The sequence below is a fragment of the Acipenser ruthenus genome, chromosome 4 (genome assembly GCF_902713425.1).
Source record: "Acipenser ruthenus chromosome 4, fAciRut3.2 maternal haplotype, whole genome shotgun sequence".
NCBI lineage: Eukaryota > Metazoa > Chordata > Actinopteri > Acipenseriformes > Acipenseridae > Acipenser > Acipenser ruthenus.
This window is the reverse complement of record NC_081192.1, coordinates 89,798,576-89,818,985: the sequence shown is the minus strand read 5'-3', so window position 1 is coordinate 89,818,985 and position 20,410 is coordinate 89,798,576. Positions and strand designations below refer to the sequence as shown.

General features: G+C 38.9%; 1 protein-coding gene across 1 annotated transcript; it reads left to right on the top strand.

The window, feature by feature from the left end:
• Positions 1-3,618: 3,618 nt before the first annotated feature.
• LOC117399486 (M-phase-specific PLK1-interacting protein-like) lies at positions 3,619-9,954 on the top strand. The gene is made up of 2 exons (XM_033998711.3): positions 3,619-4,172; positions 8,613-9,954. Exons 1-2 carry the CDS (start codon positions 3,753-3,755, stop codon positions 8,814-8,816), a joined length of 624 nt encoding a protein of 207 aa, XP_033854602.2. The 5' UTR covers positions 3,619-3,752; the 3' UTR covers positions 8,817-9,954.
• Positions 9,955-20,410: the final 10,456 nt, after the last annotated feature.

The window sequence follows — 20,410 nt, the reverse complement described above, 5'->3', positions numbered from 1 at the left end:
GGGTGAGCCGTCGTCCCGAGAGCCAGAGAGGGGTGAGCCGTCGTCCCGAGAGCTAGAAGGGGAGGAGCCGCCGTCCCGAGAGCCAAAAGGGGAGGAGCCGCCGTCCCGAGAGCCAGAAGGGGAGGAGCCGCCGTCCCGAGAGCCAGAAGGGGAGGAGCCGCCGTCCCGAGAGCCAGAAGGGGAGGAGCCGCCGTCCCGAGAGCCAGAAGGGGAGGAGCTGCCGTCCCGAGAGCCAGAATGGGGGCCGCTGCCGTCGCCCAGAGAGGGGGAGCCCGAACGTCCACAGCCCGAGAGGGAGGAGCCCGAACGTCCACAGCCCGAGAGGGAGGAGCCCGAACGTCCACAGCCCGAGAGGGAGGAGCCCGAACGTCCACAGCCCGAGGGGGAGGAGCCCGAGCGGGAAGAGTCGGTGCGTCCACGGCCCGAGCGGGAGGAGTCGGTGCGTCCACGGCCCGAGCGGGAGGAGTCGGTGCGTCCACGGCCCGAGCGGGAGGAGTCGGTGCGTCCACGGCCCGAGAAGGGGAAGCCCACAGGCCCAGGGCTGAAGGGACCCGCAGGGGAAGAATACAGGCTGTTCCCACCTCCACCGCCAGCAGAGGGGGAACAGTCGGAGCTGTCTATCCCTCCACCGCCAGCAGAGGGGGAACAGTCGGAGCTGTCTATCCCTCCACCGCCAGCAGAGGGGGAACAGTCGGAGCTGTCTATCCCTCCACCGCCAGCAGAGGGGGGAACAGTCGGAGCTGTCTATCCCTCCACCGCCAGCAGATGGGGAACAACCGGAGCTGTTTCTCCCTCCACCGCCAGCAGAGGGAGACGAGCTGCTGTTTCCGCCTCCGCCAGCAGAGGGAGACGAGCTGCTGTTTCTGCCTCCGCCAGCAGAGGGAGACGAGTTTCTGTTCCCGCCTCCGCCAGCAGAGGGAGACGAGTTTCTGTTCCCGCCTCCGCCAGCAGAGGGAGACGAGTTTCTGTTCCCGCCTCCGCCAGCAGAGGGAGACGAGCTGCTGTTCCCGCCTCCGCCAGCAGAGGGAGACGAGTTGCTGTTCCCGCCTCCGCCAGCAGAGGGAGACGAGTTGCTGTTCCCGCCTCCGCCAGCAGAGGGAGCCGGGCCGCCGTTCCCGTCTCCGCCAGCAGAGGGAGCCGGGCCGCCGTTCCCGTCTCCGCCAGCAGAGGGAGCCGGGCCGCCGTTCCCGTCTCCGCCAGCAGAGGGAGCCGGGCCGCCGTTCCCGTCTCCGCCAGCAGAGGGAGCCGGGCCGCCGTTCCCGTCTCCGCCAGCAGAGGGAGCCGGGCCGCCGTTCCCGTCTCCGCCAGCAGAGGGTCCGCTGCTGCTGCCGTCGCCTCCCGAGGGTCCGCTGCTGCTGCCGTCGCCTCCCGAGGGTCCGCTGCTGCTGCCGTCGCCTCCCGAGGGTCCGCTGCTGCTGCCGTCGCCTCCCGAGGGTCCGCTGCTGCTGCCGTCGCCTCCCGAGGGTCCGCTGCTGCTGCCGTCGCCTCCCGAGGGTCCGCTGCTGCTGCCGTCGCCTCCCGAGGGTCCGCTGCTGCTGCCGTCGCCTCCCGAGGGTCCGCTGCTGCTGCCGTCGCCTGGGGTTGCCAGGGATCCTGCTTCGCCTGGGGTCGCTACACTGTGGCCGGAGCCCCACGGAGGGGAGTTGCTGACCATGAAGAGGGGGAGGGAGGTCAGGAGACCAGCTCCCCCAGCTGCACTTTCGCGGCAAGATGGTGTGTGGCCGGAGCCCCGGAAGAGGGAGCTGCTGGCCACGAAGAATTGGGTGGTGCCGAACGTCCCACCATGGCCACCCCCATGGACACTGTGCTTCCCCCTCTTCCGGGACTGAGACTGAGGGGGGAGGTGGCCATTTAGGCCATGTTGTGCTTGGCACAAGGGGGGGGATATGTGACGGGGTACTGCCCCGTCTTTATGATCATGGTTAGGACTGGCAGGGAGGGGGTTAAAATTCCTCCCTGCCAGGAAAACATGTGAGAATGTGGCTGGAGCCCTAATTGACTAATCGGCAATTATTGAATAATTGGGCTCCAGCCACAGGGGATAAAAGCCAGGGGAGAGGCCCTGGCTAAGAGAGTTGGAGAGTTGTAGAGGAGAGTTCCAGAGGAGAAGGTGTGTTTTGTATGTGCTGTTTTTCTGTTCCAGTGAAGGCAACGCCCAGCCTGGAAACCTTTATTTTTGTAAGTTTTGCTTTGTGTGTATTTTATGTTTAAATCTTTTTGTTTGGCCCTCGTGCTGGTTTTTTTTTTTGTATTTTTGTTTATTAAAAACTTTATTTTTGAACTTTTAAACTGTCTCTGAGTCTCAAACCTCGGTCCATCCTGTCACACTAGCCTTTATTGAATTTCCTTGCTACTATTTATTTATGTGTTTATTTTGTAATCTAACCCTATTTAAGGTTGTACTGCAATATGCAATGTTTTATTTCATTCACTTCGTTTTTGTGATCGTCTGACACTTTACACACTTCACTCTTTAGACACCTACAGGCATCAATTGGCATGGCTCTTTTAGCCAGAAAGGTTGGAAAGCTCTGTGCTAAACAACCAACAGGCTTCTAAAGCATATAACTAAACTGATTTTAAGACCTTGTTTTTATACCTTTGATATGTTTTACTTATTTAGCTTCTCTTGTTTTGATTCTCCTGTATTCTACTATACAGTAGGTTAATGTAACACAAAGCTAGGTTACTCTTCATATAGCTTGAAATGCTGTAATTTTATACAGTGCATTGCTAACTAGGTTTTTTTTTTTTTTTTTGCCCCCACAATAAAAAAGCGTCACGTTGCCAATGGCAACAGAGTTGGCAGGCTGGAGACAGCAGCCACAGTCCCAACCCCCCAAAAAACTGCGAAAAACAGTTGGTTTCACATATAAACCAGCAAGTAGGTTATATTGTAAAATGTTTAAATAATAAAAGCGACTTTTTACAATACTGGACAACTGCAGTCTTTTTTTATGGAATAAACACAAATGCGTTATGCAAAAGAATAAATAACAGGTATGTAGATGGTACCTGGCTGCGAATTCTGAGCAGATTCTTGCTGTTTCTGCATTTTTGTAGTAAATTAAGATGAAAGGAACGCGAGGAGTTTAAACAGAAGGGTCTTGCAAACCCTTAGCGAGCGCTGATAGTGCAGACATCTTCCCTTACCCTCACCTCCCGACAAATTAACAAAGGGGCGGACTGACAGGAAAAGACAAAACGGGGGACCAGAAAGAACTGGACACCGGAGCGAAGGGTCGCCCTGTTACCGTACATCATGTAGACTCGTGTAGTCTACTAAATAATATGTGCACCTCATTAACAATTGAAAAGGTGCGTAAGATAGCGTTTACTGCAAGATAACTGTGAACTATCCATTTCTTAGAATTGAACGATGGTGCTAACAAAAATGTTAAATAAAATATAAATGTCTTAGAAACAGTTGTGTTTCTTGCCAAACGATTTTCATCTTACATAAATGTGGTTTCTGTACTTTGACACGGCTTTCGTGTTAAAATGATGTTTTTCTTGGTCTTTCTTTATTTGGTGTGACTGTACCGCTGTATTAATAAATCATCACCCCTTCATCCTGGCACTACCAGGATGTCGGAACGCTTTCGCTCGGTCTTTGTTCCGTTAGGGAAGGGGACTACTTCCTATTGCAGCACAACATGGCGGTGGTTTGATTGCGTTGTTGTACACATTGTGTTTCAATTGCAGTATACAAAGCTTAGACGATAAAAGCAGATCGCCTTAGTCTTGAGAAAATGTACAGACCGGGTTTCCGACATCCACTTCCTCCAGGAAACGGAGGTATGGATCAAAGACCTGCGGGGTTTCGTGGCTCCCCGACAGGGCCCGGCTTTGGAGGAGGTGGACAGGCGGGCTTGCTGCCTCCTCCTAACCGGGGATTTCTAAACGCCACGTCTCCGCCTTATGGCCAGAGACCATGGCAATACTCTGGCAAATCTCCCCATACTCCTCCGAAGAATTTTTACGGCAATAACAACAACGGCAGCGGCGGTATGGGGAGCTATAACAGCCCGTCCCCGGGTCAGACCGCGCAGAGGCCAAGCCCTAGGTACTCGACTCCGTACGCAAATTCTCCGGGAGGACACAACGATTACCACCACCACCACCGCCACTACCAGAAGCACAGCCCCGGACAACAGAGAGCCTATCGGCAGGTAACAATAGGGGGCTACAAATGCAAAAAAAAAATCATTGTGCTAAAATAAATACTCATTCACTCTGATTTAAAACAAGGTGTGCGTGGGGTGGGTTTTTTTTTCCGACGCCTGGGCTTTCATCGGTAAATTGCATATGGAGATGAAAGTTTACATGGTTTAGGGAACGGTCTTTATATTTTCGAGAAGTTGGGAAGATATTATAACTGTAGCAAACTATTTTTTGATTTTTACCAGTGTTTCTGTAAAAACTAAAGGCCACAACGTCTTTACGCCAGAGTAATTTCCCTTTTTTGTGTGTGGCAAATCAAGTTGAATCTTTTGACTTGTATTTGAGTTTATTGTTTAACATTATCATTTGTTGTTTATTATCCATGGAGAAAAAATAAATAAATAGTAGCAAGGAAAATGGTTGCACTTTGGAGCAAAGACATTGATAAATGTAGCCAAACGTAGACTAGAGAGAGTGTTTGTTTATTTATTTATTTATTTATTTATTTATTTATTTATTTATTTATTTATTTATTTATTTATTAGAATTGTTTGGGGGTTACTGTAACACACAAGTCGCACTCAGAAATAGAAAATGTTGCCACATGTTTTTGTAGTTAAGCATTAATAGGTCATGTTAATAACAATAAAGTTAAGAAATTATGAAGTTATGAAATAGTGTGAAAGCATTACTGTGTCCTTCAGGGTGGTGGGCGTCGGATGTAGTAGCATCCTGCCGCTAGAGGGTGCAAAGCAAACGGTGTTGAAATAAGTTAGTTTGATAATGACAGTTTTATGGGTTTGGTGTAGGGGTTAGGTGAAATCACATATGATGTGGCGCGGACTGTAGTTGTGCATGGACAAATAAAATGGTGTTAGTAATTGTGAATTAACTAAACGTCATGTTACTCCTTCAATTAGTTCTGTTGAAGTTTTACGGTTTTTGGATTTATTTATTTATTTATTTATTTCTTAGCAGAGGCCGTTATCCAGGGCGACTTACAATTGTTACAAGATATCACATTATTTTTTACACATTATTTTTACGTACGATTACCCATTTATACAGTTGGATTTTTTATTTATTTAATTTTTTTACTGGAGCAATCATTATTATTATTATTATTATTATTATTATTATTATTATTTATTTCTTAGCAGACGCCCTTATCCAGGGCGACTTACAATCGTAAGCAAATACATTTCAAGTGTTACAATACAAGTAATAAAATAAGAGCAAGGTAAAGTACCTTGCTCAAGGGTACAGCAGCAGTGTCCCCCCACACCAGGGATTTCACGTCGTTTTACTATTTTACTATTTTTGTAAATAACCTTTTTGAATTATTTTCCATGAGAAATTTGGTAATTTTGTGTTTTTGAGTGTGCAAGTTAAGTGTTAAGTTAAGTTATTTTGCACCCTCTAGTGGCTACTACATCCGACTCTCGCCTCCCTGAAAGGTAATACGCAGTAATGTTTTCACAGTATTTAATAAATTAATTTCTGTATTTTCTTTACTCTGTTGTTATTAGAATGACTTATTAAAGCTTAACAACAAATTTGTCAGAATTGTCTATTTTTGAGTGTGAGTTAAGTGTACTGTAGCCTGTTTAGGTTTAAATTAGGACTTAACTATCCACAGGCCTATAGGTATGTTTAAAGAAATGGTAACCAAGGCTTTAAAATTCATTTCTTATGGCCTGCTGGAGGTGCATTTTCCTGTAGAATTTAGTGTAATCGCCAGTGATGAAAGAAATGTAGTCAGCACAAATGAGAATAGCAGGTTATATTCTTATAGCCACGAATCTAAAAGTCTGCCTTTACACAATTTCTTATGTCGCACACTTGGTTATACTTGTCTAGAGAATCACTTTGCTTGATTTCAACGTCCTTTAACGCAGTATACGTCTGTAGTAGGACTTCCTTCTGTGCAGTAGTAAAAAAAGAAGAGCGCCAAATAGATCTTCAGCACTGAAAATGGGACTCGGTAATTTTAGTGCCTGAGGTAAGGGTATTTTAAAGCCTTGGTTGCCCATCTCTTAAAGCTATGAGCATCTTGTGCTGCCTATCTTGTAGTTTTTTGCTTTAAAATAAACCAGTATTTGGTCAGCACCATCCCTTTTCTGTTCACCCAGATGTGAACTGAATGACAAGCATTAAAATTGGAAAAAATCAACTTAAATCCACCAGCATAATGTAATGTAGGCAGGTGGCACAATTCTTGGCCCTGAATAAGACTCTGCTGCAGGGTATGCTGCTAACATGGTTCAGAAGAACCATAGCCTATAGGAATTGCTGGTTCCTGCTTCACAGAAGTCATGCATGCAGTCTGGATCATGGGATCAGACACTCGAAAGCAGTGTCATTTTATCATACATATTTTAAAGCAGAAAACTGCTTGAATCAAAACGCAGTTAAAATTCGGTCAGTTTCGACATTTTACAAAGTAGGCCTAGGTCTAATGCATAAACAATGCAAAACACCTATAAATCAAGGTTCAGGAATATAATTGGTTTGCAGTTAAGGTTACACAGACTTCCATAAGTGACTAATTTAACCAAATTCAAGCAAGCCATATTTGCAACTTTTATGAAGTGTTGCATTTTATTATCGAAAGCAGAACATATCGGTATGCTGTACTTGGTTTAGGCTAGTAAAGCTGTGTGGGTTTTTCTAAAGAATTGCACATTTACCAGTTAATAGTTTACTGCTTATACTCCATTGAGAGGAATTAACAAGCCCAGCACTTTACATTCTCAGTATAGTTCAAAGGTGTTGTCCTCCTATTGAAACAAACCCTGGGTATACTTTATTAAGGTCTTTAAACCAAAATGAAACTTGCAGCAAGTTTTGTAAAAGGTAAATTAAACTGCTAACGTTACATTACTAGTAACAAACTTGCACACTCGAATTTAAACTTGAGTTGTTGCTTGGTTTACAAATTATTTTTTTCTTTAAAAAAAAAATGGTTCAAATTGCATTTTGAAGTAAAAGCCTTAATACATTGGGCCTCTGTGTTGTTATTATAATTGAGCTACTGTAGTATACTGAAAAGTCTACTGCTTGTCTTAATGTATTTTAATAATATGGGTCATAATTTCAAGGAAGATGGAGTACTGAGCATTTTGTCAATATTGCATTGTACCAATACAGCATTATGAAAAATAAGATTATGGTGAAGCAATATCCAGTTCAGAGTCTTGTTGATGGCAGTAAAGTTGCATCCTGAGTTAGTAAACTTAACTGAGCATCATAAAGCTCAGGGCAGATATTTTAGCAGCAGGTAATTTACTTAAGTGCTCCATGTTTGTAAATTCAAAACTGATTCTTAATTGGATCCTTTATTTAATGTTTTTTTGTGTGTGTGTGATGGAGGAGGGGGCTTGCTGTCGTGTTTAAATTATTAACCCTTTCTATTCTAGAAACTGTACATGGTTAAGAAAATAGGTAAAGTGTGCCTACCCTTGATAAAGAAAGTGCATACAACTTCAAGCCATTGCTTTAAATGAAGAGACCAATTGCATGCCAGTATTCCACAAGTAGAGGTTGATTGTGAATGTCTCTTAACTTTCAGCACTGCAGAACTACAAAGTCTTTGGCCAGTGGTTAAATATGTAGTATAGAAAATTGTATCGTGTACTGTATGATGCAAGCTGACATTCAAAATGGTCTTAATGGCCACACTGGATTAAGACCATTAGTGGTCTTAATGGCCACACTGAATTTGGGTGAAAATCAGCGTATATATGACACAGCACCCAATACTTTATATGTTTTTAAAATTTGAATGTGATGTCATTTCCATCTGATATAAATAAGCTTCAGATAGCTGTAAAACATTAATGTCACAGGAGAAAAATGGGGGCGGGGCAGGGGAGTCTGCTTTTAATTTTCTTTACCACTTACAAAATTATGGACAAGCCTATGTCTTACTAGGAGAAGATTCACAACGATAGTAAAAGCTAAATAAGCTTTCAGATCAAGGTGTAAGTTTTTAAACGAGGAGTGTCGTTCAGTTAACTGTCCAGACTAGTAAACATAGCATTGAACTACAGTACTGTTTACATTTACTTTTTTGATAGAACCTGGGTCTTGAGAAATACATTTAAAAATTAGATTGTAGTTGGAAACAGAAAAAAAGGTGCTGGAACTATGGGTCGTGATTTGAAACTTTATGAATAAGTAGAAATACAAACTTCCTACACTTATTTCTTTTCTTTTTTTTCTTTCAAAGCCTCATGTCGAAGCTTTTGTTTAACATTCACATTGAACTTTATCAAACATACCTTTGGTGCCACTCTAAAAAGATTAGAGGGGAAAAAGCACATACAATTTGGATCATTAAAGCTTAAATCGGAACAAAAATGTTGTGTTAATATTACTTAGTTTTATTTTTATTTTATTTCTTTTAACTATGGAATGTTTCTTTACATGATGATTTTCTCTCAAAGGGTTCACCCAGGACATCTACACCGTTTGGTTCTGCGCATGGCAGAGAGAAAAGAGTGTCTAATGATGTGGAAAACTATTACAGACCTTCAATGCTTGAGGACCCATGGGCTAGCCTAGAGCCAGTTACTGTTACAGACACTAACCAGAAGTACAACAGAGAGCAAACAACAAACACTGCTAAAAGAGGGAGGTATTTCAGTTAAAACCAGATACATAGACCCCCTTTTTTATTGCAGCAACGCAGATTAAGAAGCAGGATCACATCCTTTTTTAGGGATATATCTGGACAAAGTACTGTTTACATGAACATGAAAATGGGTTTTATTTAAGCATGTTTTGTAATACAGTATTTTTATGAGACTTTTTTTTTTTTTTTTTTTTTTTTACTGCATTGGGTATTTCCAAAGGGGAGAGATGGATGGTGTTGGGAGTTTTCTTAGTACTCTGGGGATCTGGAAGTGCCTCCCTGCTCTGAAGAACTTAATAATCTGTGTTCTTTAATCACCAGCGAACAGTTAGCAACTGGTAAAACAATATCTCGCTATTTACCTCTCTTTGAATACCGACAGGCAGCTTAAATGCCTGATTTTTACTGAGATACCACTGAAATGGTATTTTTTTATTTTATCACAATGTTTTTAGACTGACTTTACAGTGGAATTACAATGGAAGTTTGTACACCTTTGATTGTTTTCCAAAATTGTACATAACATAAAATAATTTGTAGCCAACATGCTTGTCATCGGTAGTTTGTCATAAGTAGTGTATATATGGGTATATACTGTATTTAAGATTAATCATGTTTTAGAGTGCTATTATTTTCCATTGGTTTGTACAAGAAAATAACTATTTGTGTTGGAAGACCAGAACAGTATCAAACGTTCAACTCGTTTTTAACCATCTCAGGACATGTTTTCCATTGTGTAAAATAAACAAATAAACTGTTATGACAGGTTTATATAGGAATGAAACCTAAACTTTTCTGTTAAATCTCCAGTTGTGGAATATTTTTCACTGAACAATATCAAAATAACCATAATGTTGTAGGATGTCTACATATATTTTGTTATGTATTTACTTAGTCTGATTAAAACCCAAATACAGCTAATTTAAACTGCTGTAAAATAAAATAAACCTTTGTTTAACCGTTCTTTTTAGACTTCTTTCAGTCAAGGCAAATAAATGTCAACATATTTCTGTAATTTAAACTGGGATGTTATTTTTGTTTTTTAAATCCCTTTCATTAATGTTTGATTAAAATACACCATCTCGGCTTTTGCAAGCTGAGTGTTTTTTGTTTATTATATTTAAATAAAAGAACATCAAGGTGAACATGAATAATTCTACATTGCGTTTGTTGTTAATGTGCCAGTGTCAAGCCAAACTAAAGATACATTGCAAATCAACCTTTTTGGTTTTATAAAAACATAAACACACATTTTAACTTGAAGTTTTCAGATATGCATGTTTTAAAAATAATTTCAGGGTTACAATTCAGTTTGTAGGCTGGCCAACCTGAAGAATGTAAGTGACTCCAGTAGTTGTTGTAGCTTGCTGGATGTGCTTAAGGAAACAACCAAATCTGTTAAGCTGATATATGAAAGTATATGTTTGTGCCCTGAAAAGGTAAATGATTAAATGTGTATTTAATTGATACAAAATTAGTTTTCGCCACATTTGAAATTATCAATAGTGACCTCTAAGTTTAACTACATGCTCATTTTAGTTTAAACATATTGGATGCCTCTGTTAAAAGTAATATTAAGATAGTGGCACCTTTCCCACAATAAATAAATAAAATTAAAACCAATAGGGACTCCAGGTTGTCAATATAAAATTGAATTAGTCTACATCTATTTTAGTTGCATTCTACCATCTATTGCAGCATCTCAATCACACCACTGGTTGACAATATATCCTAACCTTAATCATAATGAACAATGGACTGTTCTTGCATTACAGCTGCAAGGTTTGAAGGTAAGTGTTTTATTTCTATTTTTTAAAGGTTTAACAGTTGGAGCCAAGGTTTTTACATGTAATTGCAGATTTGCAACAAACCGTGTACATACAGTGGAAAACCATGGTCAGGAATGCTTTTTTTTTCAGTTCTCATGTATTTTATAGTATATAGTGAAACCTCTTTTTTTTTTTTTCTCTCATAAACAGGTTTTAAATTGTTGTATTAATCGTTTAGTATGTTTCCATGCAAATGTATATTCTAAATATCAATGCCCTGTTTAGAAGTATTATATTTATAGTTTACAATCTTAATACATTATTTTGAGTACTGACTTTGGGCATGTGTACTAAACCAGTCTTGTGGTTTTGCTACGTGCAGCTAATCTGCACGTGGCAAAACAAGCTCCTAGGCTTTTGTTAATGCAAGCTATGAATTATGCAGCCTGGCTGAGCTGTTCTCTTAAACATAAAGATTGCAGTTCCAAATGTGTTTCTGTGAAGCATAGGCAACAGCCTTTGACATGTTGTTCAGTTGTCAGCCAATGAGATAGCAGACAGAAACTGATATTTCTCTTTCGACATTGTTACAAAAATAGTCCAATGTAGTTTAAAACCCAACAGTCCTCTGAAGGGCACTTCATTTATCGGTATTCTGGCCAACAACACAAATTGATATTGTATTTAGAAAAATACAGGCTACCTGGACCTAGCCAGTGTGTTGCATTGAATGGAACATGTCTTTAAACTTTCCTTGTTTTAGAAGTATTTCTATTGTTGTGTTTTATATTATTGTATGTTAGGCACATCAAAGTTCTGAATCATTAACAAATGCAGATTACCTGGCTGCCCCCAATTATATAAATACAAAGAAATGTCTGATGCATTTGATTGCAGCAAAAACAGAAATGAGAAAGGAAGCATATACTTTCTACCACAACTTTAATCTTTTTCACTGTGCTTGGTTACTGAGAATCAAAATATGTGTAAGAATGAAGTGGCTTTGTTTATGACCGGATCTATATGTGTAATGCATTTGTTTGTCATGTTTTTGTTTGTTTGTTTGCAGTCATTATATAAAACACCTGGTTGGAACTGATGTATTTGACATCCTGCACACACACTCCCACCCCCCTTTCAAAAATAAAACAAAACTACAGCTGCTTTTATTTACATTGAATATTGAGACATGTTATGGTTGAATTGATGTTGGAAATGCATGAATGAAGCATAAACATAAACTAGTCTATTTTGAAATTGGCTGATTTCAGTTCATTTTGAGTGCAGGACAAAATACTACAGTGGCACCGTATTTAAAGTTTGAAGAAAAAATAAATTATTTAAGCAGGTACATGTTTTGTATGGTGACTTCTCGACAACAAAACTCAGTCCTACATTTTTCATTAACTAGATTATAAACAACATTGATTAAATAAATGCCCTGGGTAATTGTAAGCTTAGTGCACATATTTACATATAAAAAATGACATATGTACTGTATTCATGGAAAGCTGTTTAATGTATGCAGGACAAACATCCAAACTCTGGGGCCTTTTTAAAACCATTTTTACTAGGCATCCATGGTTACAAAACATGGAGGCTTTGCAGATTAATAGCAGTGTTTTTCATTGGGCATGGATGGGTAATTGTCATGTGCTATCAATCTACTTAACGCTTTCTGGAAATGTATTTGATTCTATTCAGTACACTGTTCCCTTTGACAGTTTTAAGCATATGACATTTACCAGTACTGAATGCACCATGTCTTTGTGAAACATCCACTTATTAGTTATGCATAACCTCCCTCTGAGTCAGTTACTTTATTTAGCTGTGCTTTTCTGCTAGGCATTCTCCATTATTTAGACTACAGTACTTAACAACTGAAGTTTACCATTCCGGTCTGTGCACATATATGTAAACTTAGTAATAAATAGCTTCCTTTTTAATGGGTAATTTATTATTTTCTACCTTTAGTGCATAGATATTCCCCATGTGTTGAACTTTAACTGCTGGTTTGACAGACTCTAATTTGCACTAGTCTTGGACTACTAATGTTACCTTTGGTAAGGTAGTGCAAGATTAGTGCTAATTGCGGTCTGAAACCAGCTGTAAAGCTTCATTGATTTTAATCCCCACTTAATGATATATTGACTAGATCCTGTGATTTTTGTCTATTTTAACATGTAACATTTTTTTTAACCATTTCTGTCATTAAAAGTATACAATTTTAGTTATTACTCTGCACCAGCTACAGATAATATCATTGACAATATGGTTGCATATTAATTTAGTTCTTTCTTTTCCCCTTAATCCTCAAAAATGTTATTTTAATTTCTCATATTTTATTATTCCTGCACAGATTTAATAATTTGAAGGGTAATACCCACAGCCGTTGAGCAAGTCCTAAGAGTATCTAAAGTCCCTTTTTTGGCAGAACATGTACGATTCAGTTATGTTAAAGAATGCTGGACGAAACCTATCAAGATGTTTTGGAACACCAATCGTGAAAACAGTATCTTGCTAGAAAGATACAGAAGCATGTGAAATGGTGAAAAGAAGAAATAATCTTTATTACTTGGCATGAGGATGAGGATGATTATTAATTAGTCATTTAGTAGATGCTTTCTCCAAACGACTCAGACTAGGGGTGATCTAGGCTATGTATCAGCAGCTGCTGCAGAGTCATTTACAATAGGACCTCGGTTTTACATCTCATCCAAAGGACTAACAGGTAAATGCATTTAAATCATTGTTCTTTGGAGGTGGTGGGGTGGATAATGTCATTTTGAAATACACAAACATTGTCCTTTTTACCAGGCTGAATGCTCATCAATGAACTGGGCTGAAGATGGAATTGTTTGAACCTAGACATCACGGTGGAGGTGCTTTTCATGCAACATTACCTGCTGGAATGTTTTCAACATTTTTTTTTAGAACCTACGGGAATGATGTCACCATGATGACGACATTCAAATGTCTTGGACGTCAAATCTTTAAAGATCTGGTACCAGTAATCCTATTTATTGAGTTATAAATTCAAGATCAGTAATTGGAGGGATGTTAAAGAAGACCATATCTTCACTGCTAAAGTAAGTGAGCCTTATTATTTTATTTGGCAGACGCCTTTATCCAAGGTGACTGTAAACAATTTGTCAAGTATTTATCTACTTAAGATTTTAAATCCTGGATTTTCTCATATGCATGAATATTGCAGTGTTTACTTTAAATATATTTTGCATACCTTGACAGGTAGCAATAATAAACGTTTTTCTCTTTTGCAGTCAAACATTGTTCTTGCATTGTTGTGCCTGCGTGAATACTAATTAGACTGCTTAGGAACTTATAACCAATTAGGTGCATGTTTTGCTTGCTGCATGACACAACACAACACATAGAAACCGCATTTGTGATATCAACTGTACCCCATTTCATTTCTGTGGTGCTTTTTTCTTAGTACGGTTGGCATAGGACTGCAATGGACTGGTTTATATCAACACTTGTAGTCTTGGTCTGTTAACTTCGACTTGTACCAGTATTCCCTCATACACAGATGTTTGCCATCCTATATTAATACCTGCTAAAATGGGCTACTGGTGTCCAACTTGCTTGAGAAACGTCATTAAAAATACTTAACTGACCAGAAGAGGGACCCTCAAACTCAACAAGGCTTTATGGGTGGAATGCATTTACTAACAGCTGTAGCCAGACTTGACAAGTTTAATGCTGTACACTCCACTAATCAGTACAGTGCCCTCCTTGCTCACAGTGCAAAATAAAAAAAAATTGCATGCTTGTTCTCTATTCAATTAATAGTAATTTACACTATGGCAAGATAAGTTAAATGACCAGTTTTTGAAGTCAGATACATTCTCCATTAACATTTTTCATTACAGCAAGGCTTCTATGGCATCTACCAGTGCCAGGAAACCAATTGAAAAGCTCCAGCAATGTAAAAAAATTAGTTTAGCTCAAAAGTCTTAAATAGTACATTAATTTATAAAATGAAGGCTTCCCAAAAAGGTATGTGTTCTAAAATATTTATAATCCTTGTTTTTCTTCTCCTTCATTCAATTGTTCAACTTTTCATTCTCATGTCGGTAACCCAAAAACAACTCGATCAAACCAAATGTGTTAGAAATACACTTCCACAACTGTAAATACGCAATTAGACCTATCATAAAAAATCTAACCTACATCCACTGTATTTGTAAAAATGACAATTATTTTTCTTAGACACCCTTATCCAGGACGACTTAAAAGATATCACATTATTTTTTACATACAATGACATTTTTTTTACACTATTTTTACATACAATTACCCATTTATACAGTTGAGTTTTTACTGGAGCAATCTAGGTAAACTACCTTGCTCAAGGGTACAGCAGCAGTGTACCCCACCTGGGATTGAACCCACAACCCTCCGGTCAAGAGTCCAGAGCCCTAACCAATACTCCACACTGCTGCCCCTTACATAAGTATTGACTGATTCCATCATACATACACTCATGTTGATACTGAATAACCTATATCCTATATAATAACCTATAACAGTGCCTCCAGTATAAATGGCAGTGCTTTGCTACCATGGTGTTAAGGATTTGATAAAGGTCATTCCAACTCAAGTGAATTCAGGAGAGATGTTGGTGATACATAAATCACTGTGATTGAGAAAATGGTGCCAGTGCAGATGTCATGTACATACAAAAGGACCTTAACTCATGCCTCATGGAGAGAAAGTGTGGAGGTGGTAAAAAAATATTGACCTTTTGACATAATTTTTTCCATAAAAGGGATGTCCTAGAAAAATATTATTAAAAAAGTTATTTTGATGCAAGAGGTCAAGTAAACCCTGGTCCACTTAAGCTAGAATGACCCATAAGCCATTCCAATAACAATACAACTTGTTAATATACAGTTGCAGACTAAAGTATTTGGGCAGTTAAAAAAACAGAAAAGAAAGAAACCACAAAGAAGGTGATTTTCTATAATTTCTAATTGTTCTATTGAAAGATAAAGTAGAGATTCAGCTTTACAATAAAAAAAATTATTACATAACATGCAAATTAATTTCATACTTTGACAAAAGTATTTGGGCACCCTCACATTAGTATTTTGTGTGCCCACCCCTTGCTTACGTTACAGCTTGCTATCTTTTTTTTTTTTTTTTTTTTTTAATTTTGAATCCAGTTCCTGGCATCTTTCCCGAGATATTTTTGCCCATTCTTTAACACATACAGCTTTGAGTTCTGCAATCGACTTTGGTTTCCTTTTTGCAACAGCAGCCTTCAAGTCAATCCACAACATCTCAATGGGATTCAAGTCTGGGGACTGAGATGGCCAATCCATAACTGTAATCTTCCCTTTTTTTTTTTTAATTCCTTTGTAGACTTTGTGGAATGCTTAGGGTCATTATCCTGCTGGAATAGAAACTTCCATCCAATAAGCCTTCTAGCACCGGCTAACAAATGAGAGTGCAAATGTGTTGATATTTTGCAGCATTCATTTATCCTTCTACAGTACAAAGGTTGCCAGTGCCTGAGGAAGAAAAGCAAGCCCATACCATCACACAACCTCCACCATTTTTAACATTGGGCATGATTAACTTTTCTTTAAATTCTCTCTTCCTCCAAACATATTGTTGCTTTCTTGGTGAAAAAAGTGCTATTTTGGATTCATCTGACCATACCATTTGAAAACTCCAATCGCTTTCTTTTGTGTATTGTTTTTAACAAAGGTTTGCATCTTGGTTTTTGCCAATGGACATTCATCTTGTTAAGGTATCGTTGAATTGTTCGCTCGTGAATTTCTTGACCATCTTCTCTCAATTCTTGTGTCAAATCTTTGCAGTAATCCAAGGATTTTGCTGGGCTGCTTGAACGATTCTTTGGTTTTTGCAGAAATATTTCTTGGTCCTCCACACTTGGAGCTAGTTGCAGTAGTTCCTGTTCTCCTTTGTTTGTCAGTAATAGTCCACACAGTGCTTTTCAGTAAACTGAGGCTTTCTGGTAGTTTCTCCTTTTCTGTTTTTTTTGTTGTATCATCACTGCAGTTTTGAGGTAATTGTTGTACTCTTTTTAGTTTTAACCCTTATTTTTATTTATTTTATTTTTTGGCTTTTTTTAATCAAATTTCCAGTTTTATTTTTCAGCACTTGATTATGTATGTATTCTATAATTATCAGGTGTTGGTTTTCAATCATGATAATTGTCAATAATTAGCAACAAATGGGTTTCATACGAAATATGTTGATTGCCCAAATACTTTTGTCAAAGTATGAAATTAGTTTTTACATGTTATGTAATAATTTGTTTTATTGTAAAGCTGAATCTCTACTTTTATATCTTTCAATAGAACAATTAGAAATTGTAGAAATCACTTTATGGCTCTTTTTTTTTTTTTTTTTTTTTTTTTACTTGCTCAAATACTTTTTTGTCTGTGACTGTAGCTCAATAGGCAATATGTTGTTTCTTTGGGACGAGTAAACCCCATAAGCATTGACTACTGCAAAACTGCTGTCCTTTATCATCAGATATCATGGCTGGAATTGTCCTTGTCTGAATCACCACTGCTGCATCCTTAATTTCCTCTCTTATTTAAATGTTGGTGTATTAAATGTTCTGCACAAATTAAAATAAAGATCTTGGAAGAACAGCAACGACCTTGCAGTCGAACCTGAGGGGGATGAAATTGTGATGAAACTTGGTATTAACATTGCTTAGCATAAGTTAATGAGAGTATCAAGTTGTGTGGATATATGGCGATGTATCTGTCTGTATGCCACGTTTACATTTGCCATGCTACCAACACCTCATTTGCTTCATTAATCTAGGTCTTAAATACAACTTATCCAATTTTCATTAAAAAATGGATTGCCTTTCTTACTACATACTATTCTATACATACTTTTAATATGTCATGGTCATCAGACTTCTATCCACCGGTTTATCATCACATTAGTATAAAACAAATAATTGTATTCATCAGAAGTATCATCTATACTGAGAAACAAAAGAAACTTGTCACTTATATTTGAGCATCAAAAGAAACATATCACTTATATTTTGATAAAATTCACTAGATGTGATTGAAAAACGACAAACTGTTTTAGACCAAGTGCAGTGACAATTGACTTCACGAAGATGCTGCAAAATGATCTGGCGATCTTGGGCAGGTGTTGTGGCTCTTGGGCTCCCAGTTCGTGGCCTGTCATTAACAGAGTGTATCTGGTTATACCGTCTAGCCAGGTTTGAAATTGCTGGCTGTGAGCACACAAGACGGCGAGCCACAGTACGCTGCCCTAGTCCAGCTTCCATCATGTCGAGTGCAGGAAGGTGCTACTCTTCTTGCTTTTATTCAAGCTTGCAATTCAACAGCTGAAATCACTCCATATCCAGTGTCTAATCAACTGTCTCACTAATTCGGTGATTAAGTGCATATGCTTCAGTCATAGTCACTCAAGCGTGTCATGGTCAAGGATGAATGATCGAGTGATTGAAAGAAACCAATGTCCATCATTTATATACCTTTTTTTAAATAAATGTGTTATAATAGTGATAAGTTTATTTGGTGCTCGGTATATCATAGCTGCATCAAATATGCCAACAGGGAAAAAAAATGGAATACCATATTTTGTAAGTGAAGATAGTTCTGGTTTAACAACATATTTGTTTATCTTTTGGTTACAACACGATTCTGGTCATGGCCAGGAAGTGATCAAAAAGAGACTAAAAATTATTATTATTATTATTATTATTTATTTCTTAGCAGACGCCCTTATCCAGGGCGACTTACAATTGTTACAAGATATCACATTATTTTTACATACAATTACCCATTTATACAGTTGGGTTTTTACTGGAGCAATCTAGGTAAAGTACCTTGCTCAAGGGTTCAACAGCTGTGTCCCCCACCGGGGATTGAACCCACGACCCTCCGGTCAAGAGTCCAGAGCCCTAACCACTACTCCACACTGCACAAATTGACAGATGTGAGTATCTTGTTAACTTTACACTGTAAACAATATGACATTTTCTCACCAATGACCGATTAGTTACAAATTATGACTACACTGTCATCCAAAATAAAATGTTTAATGTGTTTAAATCAAGACCATCCCTTTTAGGCACATTCTCCATCTAATCATCCCTTGTGCTTTGGAATTTACAAATGATACATGGTGTGCTCTGCATAATAAACAAGTGCTGTATGTGCGGCACAGAAAACCTGCTGACTTAGGAACAGTGACTTAGTTTGTAAGCCTTTATTACACCCATGACAGAAATGCTACTTTTAAGAGCTTTTTGCCATAAACGGATCATTCCTCAAGGCCTATGCAGTGAAAGATGCTCAGAATAGCTGTTTACAACATCCTGGAAAGAATGAATGTATGTCATCATATTGATTGAAACTTCTTTAACGTGGAAAACAAAACCGCCCTCCAGGCCAACGTTGTGACAATGTAGACTACATTGACCAACTTTACCTGCCTTTACTCCACTGGTCAATTGCAACAAACTAAAAGTAGCATACTAACTGGGGATGAGCCTGTGGTTAGCAGGAAGATAGTTACTAATGATAGTCTGCAAGCTAATGATTTCCATTACACGAGAGTAGATGTTAAAACTTCATGTTGATTTGAACTCGGCTCTCGCCAAGTTTCAATTGCAACTAATCAAGTGCCTCCAGATAGACTCCAGGTAGGTTTGGAGATGTTCTCAGTTGCAACGAACGCAACGCATCAGTCTGTCTGCTGGATTTCGTTGATTATTGTAGTACTAAAAAGAAATTTCTGATAACTATTCTTTTCAACCATTGGTTGCAGTTGGTACTAAGATAGTATAGAGCTGGGGATAATATGTAGATAGTAACATACTAGCTAGTACTCAACTTAGTACAGAAATAAAGTTAGTTACAGTTGACGAATGTGCCTATAACCACCCTGTGCAACACGCTGTAAGAGTGGAAATTGTGATACCTATTCAGCCAACTTCCTATAGAACCATAACAATTTTCATGCATTTATTTGCTGTGATTTGAGGGTCTCTAACTTTGTCACATCAACCACATGCACATCTCTCCAGTGTAAAGCTTGCATTCAAATAATCCTTTTTAGTATAGCATGCAGCTGGTGGTGGAAACAGGTGGATATGGTTAAATATAGGAATAGTCTGAGTTTCATGCATAGGAAAAAGGGATTATAACTGTGTCCATGTGAGAGAAATACAGCAAAACAATAAGACTTGATAGAATGCTTTGTTGATTGACACATTTATTAAATGAGTGGTTATTAAATCTCACAATGGCTCCACTGCCCAGTATTTACACACAATTACCTGCTGCATTTACCAGAAACCCCATCTCAAAAGAGAAAAAAATACAAATAATATTGGCATTTAACCCCTAGCCCTATCACTGTCTTCCTGTTTGGAACCCTGTGTGCTCACTCTGCCAGAACTGAGGAAGCTTTACTAACCATTCTTGTTAATACTTGTATGAATCCACTTGCAAAGGCAGGGGAGGACATTTATGGGCAAGGCATGGACAAGGAGTTTCCAGAACGGTAATGGAAGTATAGCTCAAAAAGAATGGATAAACACAGGAAGAAAATGAAGTTTCAGGGGGTTTTTTTGCTTTTTTTTTAGGAGAACAATGATTTGGAATCTGCAGCTCCCGTGGTAATGACTGAGCAGCTTCTACTTGCATTGCACTTCAACATCAGATTGTAAAATCTACAGAAAATAGACATTGAGAAAAGGTAACTTTGACTTTTATCAAATATAAAGACATCCAGTATGATTCTGTATATGATTTTTACATACAGGACTTTCATCCATTTACCA